Source organism: Eriocheir sinensis, chromosome 9 (assembly GCF_024679095.1).
Source record: "Eriocheir sinensis breed Jianghai 21 chromosome 9, ASM2467909v1, whole genome shotgun sequence".
Classification (NCBI taxonomy): domain Eukaryota; kingdom Metazoa; phylum Arthropoda; class Malacostraca; order Decapoda; family Varunidae; genus Eriocheir; species Eriocheir sinensis.
Window position 1 is genome coordinate 22818772 of NC_066517.1, and position 16588 is coordinate 22835359.

Sequence of the window (16588 nt, forward strand, 5' to 3'; positions counted from 1 at the left end):
CCCCTCCCATCACCCTACTACGGCCTGAGGAACTAACCTGCAGGAAGGCGGCCAGAAGGTAGGTGACGACAAAGATGGGCGTGAGGGAGGTGTGTCCGGCCTTCAGGTAGGAGATGGTGTACATGAAGACCAGGTGACCGGGAACCACCAGCAGCAACAGGACTCGTGCGGTGCGTGGGTGGCCAACTGTCAAGGGGGGGAGGGAGGAAAGCAATCATTAAGAGTGTTGTAATTTTTTTTTACAGTAAAGGAAGTGTCTCAAGGTCAAAAAATAAATAAAATAAATAACAAAATAAATAATAAAATAAAATAAATGGAAACAAAAAAGCCCTCTAATCACCGCTCCCATAAAAAGAGGTATGGATGAGTGGCCAGAAGAGAGGTCAATATATACTCTTACTGAAAAACAATGTCTGATGCTAAAAAAAAAATAAAAAAAAATAAATAAATAAATAAATAAAAATAAAAAATAAATAAAATAAAATAATAATAATAATAATAATAAAATAAATAAATAAAAATAGCAACACATAAATTTTCCAAACTCTACAAACATCAAGACCACTGATTAGCATATTATTTTCCGACTAATCTGGCAATATTTTCCTCTACACCTATCATAAGAAGTCACTCATTTCTGCTCCACTGGCCTTCTGTTACTGAATGCAATGAAGAAGATGAAGATGTCCTTGGATACTATAGAAAAACTAGATATATATAGCAGCCGCGTAAGAACTCATTTCTGTCCGTCATGCAAATAAAAGGAAATCATTGTTACACCGGACTGCAAGGAAACATGGCAACAAGCACTACCAATGGATTTTTTCCCCCGATACTGAGGCTGCAAATCATTCGTGTTTCTAGAGATCAAACAGGACACAGAGAACAGGTCAAAGGAAAGGCATCCAGCCCTCGCCCTTGAGACATGTTGTGTAAATATAATGGCCAAACAGGTTTATCCCTAGGCAGAGAAGAAAGGAGAAGCGGAGGAAACTAGATAAATGTAGCAGCCGCGTGAGAACCCATTTCTGTCCGTCATGCAAATAAACGGAAATCATTGTTACACCAGACTGCAAGGAAACATGGCAACAAGCACTACCAAATGATTTTTTTCCCCGATACTGAGGCAATAAATTCTTCCTGTCATAGAGCACGAGTCGAATGAAAGGTTTCCAGCCCTCGCCCTTGAGACATGTTGTGTAAATATAATGGTCAAACAGGTTTATCCCTAGGCTGAGAAGAAAGGAGAAGCGGAAGAGACTAGATATATATATAGCAGCCGCGTAAGAACTCATTTCTGTCCGTCATGCAAATAAACGGAAATCATTGTTACACCAGACTGCAAGGAAACACGGAAACAAGCACTACCAATGGATTCTTTTCCCCGATACTGAGGCTGCAAATTATTCCTGTCATTACCACAAGTCAAAGGAAATGTATCCAGCCCTCACCCTTGAGACATGTGGCGTAAATACATTGTCCAAACAGGTTTATCCCTAGGCAGAGAAGAAAGGAGAAGCAGAAAAAACTAGTAAGTGGGTTTGGGGTTCACCTTGAGCACAAAAAAAAGCACAAAAAAGACGGGGAGGGTCACGCAGAAGACGAAAGGTGACTCATTATGATCTCAAGAACATTAGAGGAGTGAACAGAATTGGCAGATCTTTTTTTTTTTTTTACGTGAAAGAAAATAGCACAAGGAAAAAAAAAAGAAACCATTATGGAAGAAAAAAAAAATAAATAAATAAATAAAATAAAAACTAGGCCTGCTAATCACTGCCCCTATAAAAAGAATTAGAAGAGTGGTTGAAAGATATATCAATTTTTGGAGGAGAGGTGTCCGATATAGATATGGCAGATAAAGAAAAGGAGAGATATAGATAGACAGACAGCATTGGCAGATAGATATAGATATAGCAGATAAAGAAGGAGAGATAAATAGATTGACAGCATTGGCAGATAAAGAAAAGAGAATATAGATAGATAGACAGCACTGGCAGATACATATAGACACAGCAGATATAAAAAATAGATAGATAAGACAGCAGTGGCGAGTAGTGGGCTTTTCTTCTTCTTTTTTTTGCAGTCTTTTTGTTGCCCTTGAGCCGTCTCCTTCGGTGTAAAAAAAAAAAAAAAAAAAAAAAACTGTGATCTCACCTCGAGCACAGAACGCCGAGCACGGGTTGATGCACAGCTCGGAGGAGAACTTGGGCAACTTTCCAAGCGGGGCGGCGGCGTGGAGGGCGGTAGAAATGCGCGAGGCCTGCACCGCCACCAGGTTGCCGCCCACCCCGTTGATGACCGGCTGGAACACTGCGATGCCCTTGTAGCTCGACACCGTGAAGTCCAGGATCAGGCCGCCCATACTGAGGGGGAAAGACACGGAAAGTTGGTTATGATAGTAGTTGAAATGATAGTGGTGTTAGTTGAAGGAGACAGAGTTGATTATAATAGTAGTAGACATGATGGTGGTGGTACAGCACTATAGGCCTTGACTCGGAAAATTCAAATATGTTTCCTTACTAATGAGACTTTCTACATAACAAAGTGAGGCCATTCTTTGTTGATATATACCATAAGTAACTGGCTATCATGTGTTTGAAGATACCCTAAACTTAACCTAACCTAACCTAACAAAACTCAAAACAGCTACTATAGGCCTTGACTCGGAAAATTCAAATATGCTTCCTTACTAATGAGACTTTCTATATAACAAAGTGAGGCCATTCATTGTTGATATATACCATAAGTAACTGGCTATCATGTGTTTGAAGATACCCTAAACTTAACCTAACCTAACCTAACAAAACTCAAAACAGCTACTATAGGCCTTGACTCGGAAAATTCAAATATGTTTCCTTACTAATGAGACTTTCTACATAACAAAGTGAGGTCATTCTTTGTTGATATATACCATAAGTAACTGGCTATCATGTGTTTGAAGATACCCTAAACTTAACCTAACCTAACCTAACAAAACTCAAAACAGTTACTATAGGCCTTGACTCGGAAAATTCATATATGCTTCCTTACTAATGAGACTTTCTATATAACAAAGTGAGGCCATTCGTTGTTGATATATACCGTAAGTAACTGGCTATCATGTGTTTGAAGATACCCTAAACTTAACCCAACCTAACCTAACAAAACCCAAAACAGCTACTATAGGCCTTGACTCATAAAATTCATATATGCTTCCTTACTAATGAGACTTTCTACATAACAAAGTAAGGTCATTCTTTGTTGATATATACCATAAGTAACTGGCTATCATGTGTATGAAGATACCCTAAACTTAACCTAACCTAACAAAACCCAAAACAGTTACTATAAGCCTTGACTCGGAAAATTCAAATATGCTTCCTTACTAATGAGACTTTCTATATAACAAAGTGAGGTCATTCTTTGTTGATATATACCATAAGTAACTGGCTATCATGTGTTTGAAGATACCCTAAACTTAACCTAACCTAACCTAACAAAACCCAAAACAGTTACTATAGGCCTTGACTCGGAAAATTCAAATATGCTTCCTTACTAATGAGACTTTCTATATAACAAAGTGAGGTCATTCTTTGTTGATTTACACTATAAGTAGCTGGCCATCTTGTGTTTGAAGATACCCTAAAATTAACCTAACCTAACCTAACAAAACCCAAAACAGTTACTATAGGCCTTGACTCAGAAAATTCATATATGCTTCCTTACTAATGAGACTTTCTATATAACAAAGTGAGGTCATTCTTTGTTGATTTACACTATAAGTAGCTGGCCATCTTGTGTTTGAAGATACCCTAAACTTAACCTAACCTAACCTAACAAAACCCAAAACAGTTACTATAGGCCTTGACTCAGAAAATTCATATATGCTTCCTTACTAATGAGACTTTCTATATAACAAAGTGAGGCCATTCTTTGTTGATTTACACTATAAGTAGCTGGCCATCTTGTGTTTGAAGATACCCTAAACTTAACCTAACCTAACCTAACAAAACCCAAAACAGTTACTATAGGCCTTGACTCAGAAAATTCATATATGCTTCCTTACTAATGAGACTTTATATATAACAAAGTGAGGTCATTCTTTGTTGATATATACCATAAGTAACTGGCTATCATGTGTTTGAAGATACCCTAAACTTAACCTAACCTAACCTAACAAAACACAAAACAGTTACTACAGGCCTTGACTCAGAAAATTCATATATGCTTCCTTACTAATGAGACTTTCTACATAACAAAGTGAGGTCATTCTTTGTTGATATATACCATAAGTAACTGGCTATCATGTGTTTGAAGATACCCTAAACTTAACCTAACCTAACCTAACAAAACCCAAAACAGTTACTATAGGCCTTGACTCGGAAAATTCACATATGCTTCCTTACTAATGAGACTTTCTACATAACAAAGTGAGGTCATTCTTTGTTGATATATACCATAAGTAGCTGGCCATTTTGTGTTTGAAGATACCCTAAACTTAACCTAACCTAACCTAACAAAACCCAAAACAGTTACTATAGGCCTTGACTCAGAAAATTCATATATGCTTCCTTACTAATGAGACTTTCTAAATAACAAAGTGAGGTCATTCTTTGTTGATTTACACTATAAGTAGCTGGCCATCTTGTGTTTGAAGATACCCTAAACTTAACCTAACCTAACAAAACCCAAAACAGTTACTATAGGCCTTGACTCAGAAAATTCATATATGCTTCCTTACTAATGAGACTTTCTATATAACAAAGTGAGGTCATTCTTTGTTGATTTACACTATAAGTAGCTGGCCATCTTGTGTTTGAAGATACCCTAAACTTAACCTAACCTAACCTAACAAAACCCAAAACAGTTACTATAGGCCTTGACTCAGAAAATTCATATATGCTTCCTTACTAATGAGACTTTCTATATAACAAAGTGAGGTCATTCTTTGTTGATATATACCATAAGTAACTGGCTATCATGTGTTTGAAGATATCCTAAACTTAACCTAACCTAACCTAACAAAACCCAAAACAGTTACTATAGGCCTTGACTCAGAAAATTCATATATGCTTCCTTACTAATGAGACTTTCTATATAACAAAGTGAGGTCATTCTTTGTTGATTTACACTATAAGTAGCTGGCCATCTTGTGTTTGAAGATACCCTAAACTTAACCTAACCTAACCTAACAAAACCCAAAACAGTTACTATAGGCCTTGACTCAGAAAATTCATATATGCTTCCTTACTAATGAGACTTTCTATATAACAAAGTGAGGTCATTCTTTGTTGATATATACCATAAGTAACTGGCTATCATGTGTTTGAAGATATCCTAAACTTAACCTAACCTAACCTAACAAAACCCAAAACAGTTACTATAGGCCTTGACTCAGAAAATTCATATATGCTTCCTTACTAATGAGACTTTCTAAATAACAAAGTGAGGTCATTCTTTGTTGATTTACACTATAAGTAGCTGGCCATCTTGTGTTTGAAGATACCCTAAACTTAACCTAACCTAACCTAACAAAACCCAAAACAGTTACTATAGGCCTTGACTCAGAAAATTCATATATGCTTCCTTACTAATGAGACTTTATATATAACAAAGTGAGGCCATTCTTTGTTGATTTACACTATAAGTAGCTGGCCATCTTGTGTTTGAAGATACCCTAAACTTAACCTAACCTAACCTAGCAAAACCCAAAGCAGTTACATAGTAAGAGGAGACAGAGAGTTGATCATAATGGTGGTAGACATGATAGTGGTGGTAGTAGGAGGAGACAAAGTTGATCATAATAGTAGTAGACATGATAGAGGAGGAGGACAGGAAGGAGGGAGTTTTTTTTTTTACATATGAATGGTTAATGTGCTTATAGTGTAGTTGCCGTTTCTCCTTCATACTCCGAACTGCTATTTTTTCCGTGTTTTCGATTCCCACTGCGTCCAAATACCAGTGCTTATAGTGTATTTGATTTCTCTCCTTCATACTCCGAACTGCAATTTTTTCCGTGTTTTCGATTCCCACTGCGTCCAAATACCAGTGCTTATAGTATATTTGATTTCTCTCCTTCATGATCCGAACTGCAATTTTTTCCGTGTTTTCGATTCCCACTGCTATTTGATTTCTCTCCTTCATGATCCGAACTGCAATTTTTTCCGTGTTTTCGATTCCCACTGCGTCCAAATACCAGTGCTTATAGTATATTTGATTTCTCTCCTTCATGATCCGAACTGCTATTTTTTCCGTGTTTTCGATTCTCACTATGACCCAAATACCAAAGACTGAATATAGAAAGACAGAGAAGAGAGGGACAAAACAGATAGCCCATACTCCTATTTCTCCAGTGTTTTCATTTCTCACTACTTCTCAACAATACCAGACTAAATATAGGAAGAAAGACAAGAGAGGGACAAAACAGTTGGTACTCCACACTCCTATTTTTCCAGTGTTTTCAATTCTCACTACATCCAAATACCAAAGACTATAGGAACAAAGTCAAGGTAAGAAAAAACAGCTACTCTAGATATGCGACCAATACCATAAACTCAACACAGGAACAAAGACAAGGGAAGGAAAAAACAGGTACCGTACTCTAGATATGCGACCAATACCACAAACTCAATACAGGAACAATGGCACGACAAAACGAAGGCACACATAAGGAGGGACGTACCTTGAGATCATCATTGCCGAGATCACCGGAGTCCAGCCTGAGTAGAGGACCTCTTTGGTGTGTTTGTTGCGTGAGGCGAGCCATACCCACAGCGGCAGGGACAGCAGGTACCCAACGACCACCAGGGGGGAGAGCCACACGTCGGTCCCTGGAGAGGAGGAAGACATGAACCTTTAGTCACTGGAAATGAGGTCTATGGAGCCTGTGTTGGACTTTTAGCAGACATTATGAGGCACAAAAGTTTATGTAATTATTTTCCTTTGCTCTTATTTAAACTGAAAACTGAAATATTTAACAAAAAACTACACACAAAAAAATCCCACTCTACAAACATGAGGCTGAAAAATACAACACAGAGAAAAGAAGAGGAAAGAAAGAAGAAAAGAGAAAGAAAAGAAAACAAACCTGACCCTTAGCACTGTAATGAACCAAAAGAAGAAAAGAAGAAGACAGAAGAAAACAAAGATGAAAGAAAAAGGAATCAAAACACCTCCTTACCCCTCTAACCCATGGCACCGTAGAGACCAAAAAGAAGAAAAAAAGAAAAAAAATGAGAAAATAGAAGAAAACAAATAATCACCCTCCCATACTGACCCTTTGAAATGTAAAGCACCGAGGCGATCCATGCCAGGAGTCCCAGGGTGGTGAGGTCCCCCAGCGAGGCGGCAATGGGCGTAGCAACATTGTCGGGGTTGATCCTACACTTGCGGGAGAGGATCACAACACCCACCATGATGAGACCTGGAGAGGAGGGACAAAAAGACATGGTGTGAGGGCCTTGGGTGGTGGGTCGAGAAATTATATTGTGTGTAGGTGCGTTTGATGATATGTTCTGTGGACGATGGGATGATGTGAGGGACTTCGGTGGTGGGTCAAGACAGCAGTGTGTTTGTAGAAGTGTATTAGTTTGTTAGGTGGAAGAGGGCATGTTGTAAGGGCCTCTTGTGGTGGGTTGTGAGAGTATATTGGTTGTGAGTGAGTTGGATGGTAAGTTAGGTGGATGAGTGCATGGTGTGAGGGCCTTTGGTGGTGGGTCAAGAGAGTAGTTTGGTTGTGGGTGTGTTTGGTGGAATGTTAGGTGGGAGAGGGTTGTTATTGAGTCTCTTGGTGGTTTCTATAGGATATGTAATGGTTTGATTTGGTGTTTACTTAATATCTTTATGAGCAATGTAAGAAACAGTCAGCTATGCAAGAGAACTACTCCCTCCTCCTCTACTATTTCTACTACTATTACAATCAAAACTACTACAATTACTACAAAAAACAACAACTACTACTCCTAAAACTACTCCCTTCTCTACTATTTCTACTACCATTACAATCAAAACTACTACAATTACTACAAAAACAACAACTACTACTCCTAAAACTACTTCCTCATTCTCCTTCCACTACTACCACTACTATTTCTACTACTATCACAATCAAAACAACTACTATTATTACTACTACCACCACTACATCTACTCCTACAAGCGCCACCACTACTCACTGAGGATGAAGGAGGCCAGCGAGGCGGTGACCAGGGCCGCAGCACACAGCAGCAGCGCGTGGAGGAGGTCAAAGTGGCCCTCGGGAATCCAACCCATGACCACGGCCGCCACGGAGGCCAGGAAACCTACCACTATGGCCTGACACTGTGGATGAGAAAGGGCCACTGGTTATGCATAGGTCAAGCTTAAAAGTGACTCCTCTACAAAAACTACAACCAAAACTCTATACTGTGACATACTCTATAATATACTCTAATACGATTTATACCAACCATAATTTTTTTTAATAGTACAGTAAGCAGCAAAAACAACGGATACACACTCAAATACATGTTTTCCCATATCTACTGCATTATAATATCCTTACAAGAGTCTTTCCACTCCATAAAGAAACATATGATACCCTAATACATGTTTTCACCTGTCATCAAATTCCTACAAGTCTTTCCACTCCTTAAAATACAATAATATATCCTAATACATGTTTTCACTTATTCAGCATATTCCTACAAGTCTTTTTCCACTCCTCAAAATACAATAAAATATCCTAATACATGTTTTCCCATATTCATCAAATTCCTACAAGAGTCTTTCCGCTTCTTAAAATACAATAAAATATGTACCCTAATACATGTTTACCCATATTCATTAAAATCCTACAAGAGTCTTCCCACTCCTTGAAATTCTATTAAATATCCTAATAAATGTTCTCCCCCATTTACTTCATCATATCCCTACACAAGTCTTCCCTGTCCCTCACCTGCCCCTCGTCAAGCTTATAAATACCTTCTCTACTAAAGACACGACCAAAACTCTTCACTCTAATACATCTACTCCAATATAAATACCCACCTGGATGAGCGCCATGTTCCCCACAATCATCGAGAGGCAGTTCTCCCTCTTGTCCAGGTGGCCCAGGTTGGCGTGGGTGGACAGACGGGAGGCGAGGGTCATCTCCAGGTTGCCCTTGAGCCCCAGCAGCGCCGGCACCATAATAAATAACTCACTAACGTCCTGGAAGACTGCCCAGTGCTGCGGAGGGGGAAGGGAACGGACGACGTGAGACTGGTACGCAAGAGTTGATGTTTGTGTATTTATGATCCAGTGAATGGGTTTAGTATGTGATGAAACGTCTAACATAATAAGTAATTCACTGGTATTTTTTAGGGGCAAGTGTTGGAATAAAGAAAACGGTGCTAGGTTGGGTAGATTGGTTATGAAAAAAGGTGAATACAGAGTACTTTAAATATATGAGGTGTGGGTATCAATAGGTCTGAACATATATAAGAAAAGAAGATGTATTGGGAGAGACAGGAATAACACATCAGAGAGGAAAGAGTAAAGGATCATCAAGAGTGGGAAAGATTCATAGCCATTTCCAACCTCATGGGGAAAATAAGGACGTTAAACAAAAAGAAGAGAAAAAAGAAAAGAAAAAGTAGAAGAAGAAGTAAAAGAAAAGAAAGAAAGGACGACATCAGTAAGAAAAAGAAAAACAAGAACACAGTAGTAGACACATATTCAGACACACACACAAACACACACACTCACCTGCACCAAGTCAAGTACCAGCCCGGCGCCCACCATGCCCAGGCCGGCCACGAGGAACGGCACCATCACTTGCATCAGGATGGCCAGGCTGCTCTCAGAGTCCTCCTGCAGGTTACTCGCCTGCAGGAGGGAGGCGCCCTGGTCATCATCGGAGGTTGAGGAGGTGGAGCGCTCCTCAAACAACCCGTCGCCCTCCTCAATGCGACCCTAAAACACACAATTTTGCCCTCGTGTAAAAGCTGTTGGGTCTTAATCTTAGGTAGTTTGTTTTGTATATAATGCTTTGAGTCAACACCAATATCACTGCCAAGAAAACAATCCATTGCCCTCCTCAATGCGACCCTAAAACACACAATTTTGCCCTCGTGTAATAGCTGTTGGGTCTTAATCTTAGGTAGTTTGTTTTGTATATAATGCTTTGAGTCAACACCAATATCACTGCCAAGAAAACAATCCATTGCCCTCATCAATGCCACCCTAAAACACACAATTCTGCCCTCGTGTAAAAGCTGCTGGCATGGTTACCTTTGTGGCTTAATTTTAGGTAGTTTGTTTTGTATGTAATGCTTCCAACGCAATTCCAATATCACTGCCAAGGAAACACCCTGTCGCCCTGCTAAATGTGACCTTGAAACACACATTTTTGCCCCCATGTAAAAGCTGTTGGGGGTTGTTAGCTGTGGGGGGTTAAGTTTATGTCACTTGCCTGTTTTGTTTGTAATATTCTAACCCAACACCAATATCACTGCCAAGGAAACACCCTGTCGCCCTGCTAAATGTGACCTTGAAACACACATTTTTGCCCCCATGTAAAAGCTGTTGGGGGTTGTTAGCTGTGGGGGGTTAAGTTTATGTCACTTGCCTGTTTTGTTTGTAATATTCTAACCCAACACCAATATCACTGCCAAGGAACACAGTCTCACCAGGCAGTAATGAGGCAGCTTTCCCCGAGAGTGAGTGAGACGGGTGTGCATTTAGACAACCAGGAAGTGAAGCGTTGTGTGATGGTAGAGTTAATCACCTCCACCACCACTTTTGATTGTTGTGTTGTTGTGTGTTGGATGACCAAGGATAAGGTGTGAGGCAGGTGGGAGGAGGAGGGGCTTGGCAACACTGGGAAACCACCCCCACCCCCATCCCCATCACCAACACCTTTTAATTGTTGTGTTGCTGTGTGTTGTATTAGGGTAAGATATGAGACAGGAGGTGGTGGGAGAAGGAGGGGCCTGGCAACACTGGGATATCACCACTACTACCACCACCACCACCACCTCCACCACCACCAGCTTTACTGCCAGGAAATGTACGGCATCATCCACTCAGGACCTTGCCAATTATACCTCAAGTGGGTGACAGTGAGTAATAATAACATCGAAAACCCCCCACTGATGCCGCTGCCCTCGACACTGTCCTGGGGCTGGGGGGCGGGCGACAAAGGTGTTACAAGGCTCCCATTTATTTTTTATTTTTTTTACAGTAGAGGAAACAGGTCAAGGGCAAAAAAAAGTAAACAATGGTGAAAAAATAATCCCCCCACTTTTTTTTTTGCTGTAGAGGAAACCGTTCAAGGGCAAAAAAAGGGAAACAATTGTGAAAAAAAAAGTCCCCCATCTCTTTTTACAGTAGAGGAAACAGTTCAAGGGAAAAAAAGGAAATAATAATAATAAAAAAGCCTGCTACTCACTGCTCCTACAAAAGAGTGCTAATGCTAATCTTAGAAGGCGTGCATGCTAGACTGTGGAATTGAAGTTGAAGTTATGTGAATGGTCAAAACAGTACCCAGAGAGTTAGAAGGTCTGTGAGAGAGTGTATTGAAGTTATGTGAATGGTCTAAACAGTACCCAGAGAGTTAGAAGGTCTGTGAGAGAGTGTGTTGAGGTTATGTGAATAGTCAAAACAGTACCCAGAGAGTTAGAAGGTCTGTGAGAGTGTGTTGAGGTTATGTGAATAGTCAAAGCAGTACCCAGAGAGTTAGAAGGTCTGTGAGAGGTACCGGAAGAGGTAGTGAGGTGAATGGTTGTATGGTCCGAAGTGAGAGAGTACCTGAAGATGGTTGTGTGTGTATTCCAGGTGCAGGGAATATAAAACTGTGAAGGTAGTTATGTGAATGATGTACCAAAAAGTATATCTATGTGGCAGAAGGGTAGTGGTAGAGGTAATGAGGTGAATGGTTCATGGGTCAAGAGTGAAAAAGTACCACACAAGAAGAGAAGGAAAAGGAAGGAGGAGGAGGAGGAAAATGAAGAAGAAGGAGGAAAATTACCACACAAGAAAAGGAGGAAAAGGAAGGAAGAGGAGGAGGAAAATGAAGAAGGAGAAGGAGAAGAAAAAAAAGAAGGAAGAAGAGGAGGAGGACTTATATCTCAGGCGCAGGGAATACAAGTCTGAGATATTAATGATTCAGATAAACATAGCAACCCAAGTGTGGCCGGGGTGATGCAGCTGTTAAAGTGCCCCATCTGTGTGCGTGTCTGGGTGTGATTACTATGATTTAATGCAAGAGGATTATAGAGGCAGAGACGCTTTGATGAAATAGTATACGAAAAGTTAAAGATTTCACGAGTATGAGTTTCATTCTCTGTTTACTCCACCTCCTTCTCCATCCCATGCCCTTATCATATCCTGTCAGTCCAGAGGTACGTGGCACAGTGATGTATATGATTTGAGTGGAATAGTATACGAAAAGTTAACCATTTCACGAGTACGAGTTTCATTCTCCGCTTACTCCACCTCCTTCTCCATCCCACGCCCTTATCATATCCTGTCAGTCCTGAGGTACGTGCCACAGTGATGTATATGATTTGAAAGGGGAAGAGGAGGATTGATTGATCATTTGAGCGTTCATCTCGGCGCCGCAACTGCGTGGTCATATGGCGCTGAACTAAATGCTAAACTATATAAAACTGGTTAAATAGTATACGAACTAAACTAAGTGCACTTCCAAACTATATAAAACTGGTTAAATAGTATATGAAAAGTTAAAAGATTTCGTGAGTTCAAGTTCCATTATCTCCTTACTCCACCTCCTTCTCCCTCCTACACCCTTAGGAGGTGAAGTAAGCAGAGACTGAAACTAGTACCCATGAACTCTTTAACTTTTCGTATACTATTCCATTTCACCTTCAGACATCACCAGACTTAAGGAAACCCAGACAGAATGATACAAGATTATGATGATGATAGTGATAATGATGATGATGATGGTGAATAAAAATGGTCTCACACTATTTCTCCTCAGCTGCCTGTACTTCATTTCACCTTCAGACATCACCAGACTTAAAGAAACACGGACAGAATGATACAAGATGATAGTGATGATGATGGTGAGTAAAACTGGTCTCACACTATCTCTCCTCATCCTCCTGTACTCATTTCACCTTCAGACATCACCAGAACTTAAGGAAACCCAAACAGAATGATATAGCAATGAGAATGATGATAGTGATGTTGATGGTGAATAAAAATGGTCTCACAGCATCTCTCCTCATCCTCCTGTACTTCATTTCACCTTCAGACATCACCAGACGGAATGATATAGTGACGAGAATGATGAATAAAAATGGTCTCACAGTATCTCTCCTCATCCTCCTGTACTTCATTTCACCTTCAGACATCACCAGACAGAATGATATAGCGATGAGAATGATGATAGTGATGTTGATAGTGAATAAAAATGGTCTCACAGCATCTCTCCTCATCCTCCTGTACTTCATTTCACCTTCGGCCATGACCAAAAGTAAGGAGAGCCAAAGCAAATGGTTCTCCCTCTCCACACAACCAGCCCGCTACCCATCACCAATATCACTGCCGAGGAGGTGAACAGAACTCAACCTGCCCTCACTAGCAGATAATTACAGGTTTGAACATATGTGTCAAATCTAATTAATTCATCACACATATCTCCACACATGTTTAGCCTGATCCCCCCCCCTTACCCCCCTTTCCACACACACACACACACACACACACACACAGAACAGACTTGCTTTCCACACACATTCCCTGCCTCTGCCGTCACCTGCTTCCATTCACCTTTCAGAGTTCCCAAATCATGCCTGCTGATTGCTCTTCACACCCCACACCTGCCCACACCTGTCCATTATGACCAATACCTTGAGTCCTTCACATGTTCAAAATTCATCAGTCTCACTTTCCCTTAAAATGTCTCTCTCCTTACTCCACCTCCTTCTCCCTCCCACACCCTTTTCATATCCTGTCAGTCCAGATACATGCCATAATGATGTATGTGATTTGAAAGGAGGAGGAGGAGGAGGAGGAGGAGATGAAGAAGAAGGAGGAGGAGAAAGAGAAGGAGGAAAAGGAGAAAGAGGAGGAAACTATACTGTCAATTCAACACAAGCATAAGGAAGAAAAGGAGGAGGAGGAGGAGGACAAAAAGAAGGAAGAGGAGGAGGAAAACATACAGAAGGAGGAGGAGGAGGAGGAGAAGGAAACAAAGAAGGAAGAGGAGGAAAATATACAGGAGGAAAAAAAAAAAAAAATAAATAAATAAAAATCCCTTCCACAAACAGGAGGAGGAGAAAGAGAAAAAAGAGGAGGAAAAACAGAAGGTAAAAGAAGAGGAAAATCACACAATCCCTTCAACACCTAGCGCCCCCCCCACCCCACCCCACCACCACACACACACAAGCACCACCACCACCACTACCACCACCACCAGGAAACAAGTAACCAACCAGTCCTACAATTTTCATTCACTACATTAACACCAACCATCTGAGTGACATCCTCTCCACCACCACCACTACCACCACCACCACCTGACCCTAATAAATAAACCCCAGGAGCAGGTCGTTGAGAGGCACCACCACCAGGACCATTCTCTCTATCTCTCTCTCCCTCGGTCTCTCTCTCTCTCTACCTGGACGCTGGTGGCCCTGACAGTGATAATGGATAGGTAATGCCAGAGGGGGCCATGATGCCACTATGCCTGTATATGGAAAGGGCAAGGAACTGTAGGAGGTGCAGGATATGTTAAGTCCAGTTACTCACTTACTCATTGTTGACTTAATCCTGTAGGCCTTGGAGGGTGTGTAAGGGGGTGAAGGGGTGAGGGGTAGGGTGGGTGAGTTGAAACTGCCTTGAAGCAACAGGATTATGGAGTGGGGTGGAATGTGATGGGGAGAACTGGTATGTGAAGGGGTGAGGGAAGGGGTGGGGTGGGGATGTGTTAAATGTCACTTGTGTTATGAGTGAATAGTCAGAATACTTAACTATTTCCTTTACTGTTTCCGTATTTCAAGTTTGGAGGATGTGGAATTTTTCAAGTCTCTGTCTCTCCCTCTCGCCCACCTCCCCCTCTCTCTCCCTTCCCTCCTTCCTCCTGTGTGTGTGTGTGTGTGTGTGTGTGTGTGTGTGTGTGTGTGTGTGTGTGTGTTAAATGTCATTTGTGTTATGAGTGAATAGTTAACTGTTTTCCTTTACTGTTTCCGTATTCCAAGTTTGGATGATGTGGTGTTTTCAGTCTTTCTCTCTCTCTCTCTCTCTCTCTCTCTCTCTCTCTCTCTCTCTTGGCCACCTCTCCCTCTCTCTCTCTCTCTCTTGCCCTCCCTCCCTTCCCTCCTTCCTCCTGTGTGTGTGTGTGTGTGTGTGTGTGTGTGTGTGTGTGTGTGTGTGTGTGTGTGTGTTAAATGTCGTTTGTGTTATGAGTGAATGGCTAACTGTTTTCCTTTACTGTTTCCGTATTTCAAGTTTGGACGATGTGGTGTTTTCAGTCTCTCTCTCTCTCTCTCTCTCTCTTGGCCACCTCCACCTCTCTCTCTCTCTGTCGCCTCCCTCCCTTTCCTCCTCCTCCCACTTTGTCTGGCTTGGTGGGAAAGAGCAAGATGGGTGAGTCTGCACTACTTTTTATGGCGACCTGTTTTTGCCGCCCTAAACAGGACACTGCACCAGGATTCACGCAAGTCACATTCTCTCTCTAACCAACAAAACTTTCATCACGGTTCAGACGCTCACTAAAGCAAAATGTGTTCCAATGTTCCTCGCTTGGCTGAGAATAAAAACTGAGGAAGAACTATTTACTGTTCTGTGTTGTATATAACTAAACTATTCTGTAAAAAACTATTCTACAAAACTATTCTGAATTGATCCTTTTCACAAATCTACTGTATTTAACTAAACTATTCTGTAAAAACTATTCTAGACTGCTCCTCTTCACAAACCTACTGTATTAACTAAACTATTCTGTAAAAATTATTCTACAAAACTATTCTGAACTGCACCTTTTCACAAATCTACTGTATTTAACTAAACTATTCTGTAAAAACTATTCTACAAAACTATTCTGAACTGATCCGTTTCACAAATCTACTGTATTTAACTAAACTATTCTGTAAAAACTATTCTACAAAACTATTCTGAACTAATCCTTTTCACAAATCTACTGTATTTAACTAAACTATTCTGTAAAAAACTATTCTGTATAAACTATTCTCTAAAATCTATTCTACAAAACTATTCTAGACTGCTCCTTTTCACAAACCTACTGTATATTTAACTAAACTATTCTGCAAAAAAAATATTCTGTAAAACTATTCTGTACTGTATCTAAGAGTCATAATGGAGTGCTCCTCTTCACAAACCTACTGTACTTGACTAAACTGTTCTGTAAAAACTATTCTGTACTGTATCTAAGGGAGGCACAAACCTACTGCATTTAACTAAACTATTCTGTAAAAAACTATTCTGAACACTATCTAAGAGAGTCATAACGGACCGCTCCTTTTCACAAACCTGCTCAAGTAAACTAGTGAGGAAGTGCTGACCCACCAAATGGCTTGTAGTTGAGGTGTAGGAAAGAATAATAATGTAGCATCCTGTCCCCATAGGGCTAGTCACTGAGGGCAACACCAAAGGAGGACAA

At 40.6% G+C, this 16588-nt stretch overlaps 1 protein-coding gene and 1 long non-coding RNA gene across 10 annotated transcripts in view; both read right to left on the minus strand.

Moving 5' to 3' along the window:
* LOC126996178 (solute carrier family 41 member 1-like) overlaps positions 1–16588 on the minus strand; it is a 45517-nt gene that overhangs the window by 4832 nt on the left and 24097 nt on the right. For 5 of the 7 annotated variants that reach the window (XM_050856445.1, XM_050856444.1, XM_050856446.1 and 2 more), the window contains 7 exons: positions 9706–9912; positions 9007–9186; positions 8154–8298; positions 7256–7402; positions 6662–6809; positions 2155–2363; positions 38–186 (listed from right to left, as the gene is read on the minus strand). In XM_050856445.1, the coding sequence (XP_050712402.1) occupies positions 38–186; positions 2155–2363; positions 6662–6809; positions 7256–7402; positions 8154–8298; positions 9007–9186; positions 9706–9912 (1185 nt within the window). The remainder of the gene's footprint in view (positions 1–37; positions 187–2154; positions 2364–6661; positions 6810–7255; positions 7403–8153; positions 8299–9006; positions 9187–9705; positions 9913–16588) is intronic. The other 2 variants (XM_050856449.1, XM_050856451.1) reach the window with 1 other exon arrangement.
* On the minus strand, positions 2374–5127 carry LOC126996180 (uncharacterized). 3 transcript variants are annotated; one of them, XR_007751051.1, is made up of 4 exons: positions 4993–5127; positions 4653–4817; positions 3633–3977; positions 2374–2787 (listed from the first exon to the last, which is right to left on the minus strand). It is a non-coding gene; the product is annotated as an uncharacterized LOC126996180 (long non-coding RNA). The 3 variants fall into 3 exon arrangements; XR_007751052.1 differs by having other exon boundaries at positions 3633–4147; XR_007751053.1 differs by lacking the exon at positions 2374–2787 and adding an exon at positions 3365–3462.